Source organism: Stegastes partitus, unplaced genomic scaffold (genome assembly GCF_000690725.1).
Source record: "Stegastes partitus isolate 25-593 unplaced genomic scaffold, Stegastes_partitus-1.0.2 Scaffold1744, whole genome shotgun sequence".
Classification (NCBI taxonomy): Eukaryota; Metazoa; Chordata; class Actinopteri; family Pomacentridae; genus Stegastes; species Stegastes partitus.
In genome coordinates this window covers 48,243-49,270 of record NW_007579475.1, presented here as the reverse complement: position 1 = coordinate 49,270, position 1,028 = coordinate 48,243, and the positions used below count along the sequence as shown (strand labels likewise).

The following is a 1,028-nucleotide window of genomic DNA, read 5'->3' as shown; positions in this document are numbered from 1 at the left end:
GTGTGTGTGTGTGTGTGTAGATGGATGGTGTTTTGGTTTTAAAGGTGTTCAGGTCGACTGACTCAGTAACCAATCACAGCGCAGCATCAGGACCAAACAAGAGAAGAAGATGAAGATGAAGATCTGACAGGCGGAACACACTGTGTGTGTGTGTGTGTGTGTGTGTGTGTGTGTGTGCTGCTGGTCATTAATCAGAGTTTCAGTGACTTCATCAGTTTCTCTTCAAGGACGCTGCAGCTTTTAGAAACTTCACACATTAAACACACACAAAGATAAAATAGATTAAATTATATTATGTTGCCTTTTATTCTATTTTATTCTCTTTTATTTTATAAATGCTTCGTTAAACACCGGCTGCCAGACGGACTCACATGTTCCTGGGATGCAGGTCATGGTGGACGGGCTCAGCTCCACCATCCGGACCGCCGGACGGCCTGCTGCTATTGGAGGGACGGTTACCATGGAGACCTGCAGAGACACAGGCAGAGGAGGAGCTAAGGGTAAAGTTCAGCAGCATCTCCAGAAGCTTCAGCCCACAGAGGAACGGAGGTGTTCCTTCACTAGATCAGTTTCCTCCAGAAGAGAAACACACAGAAGTTCCACCTGAGCTTCAACAAAAGTCTGTCACGCAAAAAACACACAGATTAAATTCATCCTATTACTGAACACCGCAGGCTAACGCTAACGCTAACACACACACAGAGCAGAAGATCTATGAAACATCATGATTCTCTGACCAAACTTAATTCAATATTTCAATATTTAACCCGAAACTAATTAGTGTCTGTCTGTGTGTGTGTGTGTCTGTCAGTGTGTGTGTGTGTGTCTTTGTGTGTGTCAGTGTGTGTGTGTCTGTCAGTGTGTGTCTTTGTGTGTTTTATCAGACCAACAGGTGAATTTGAGGATTTTCTGTCACTGATGGATCCTTGTTTGACTTTATTGTCTCTTCACCGTGTTTCACTGATGAATCAGTTAATTCTGTGAACAGAACTAGTTAACCAGTACTAACACAGCTAAACCTGACCAGC

General features: G+C 43.6%; 1 protein-coding gene across 1 annotated transcript in view; it reads right to left on the bottom strand.

The window, feature by feature from the left end:
* chm (CHM Rab escort protein) overlaps positions 1 to 1,028 on the bottom strand; it is a 17,240-nt gene that overhangs the window by 4,334 nt on the left and 11,878 nt on the right. Inside the window, exon 11 of the mRNA XM_008301994.1 lies at positions 372 to 494. Within this exon, the coding sequence (XP_008300216.1) occupies positions 372 to 494 (123 nt within the window). The remainder of the gene's footprint in view (positions 1 to 371; positions 495 to 1,028) is intronic.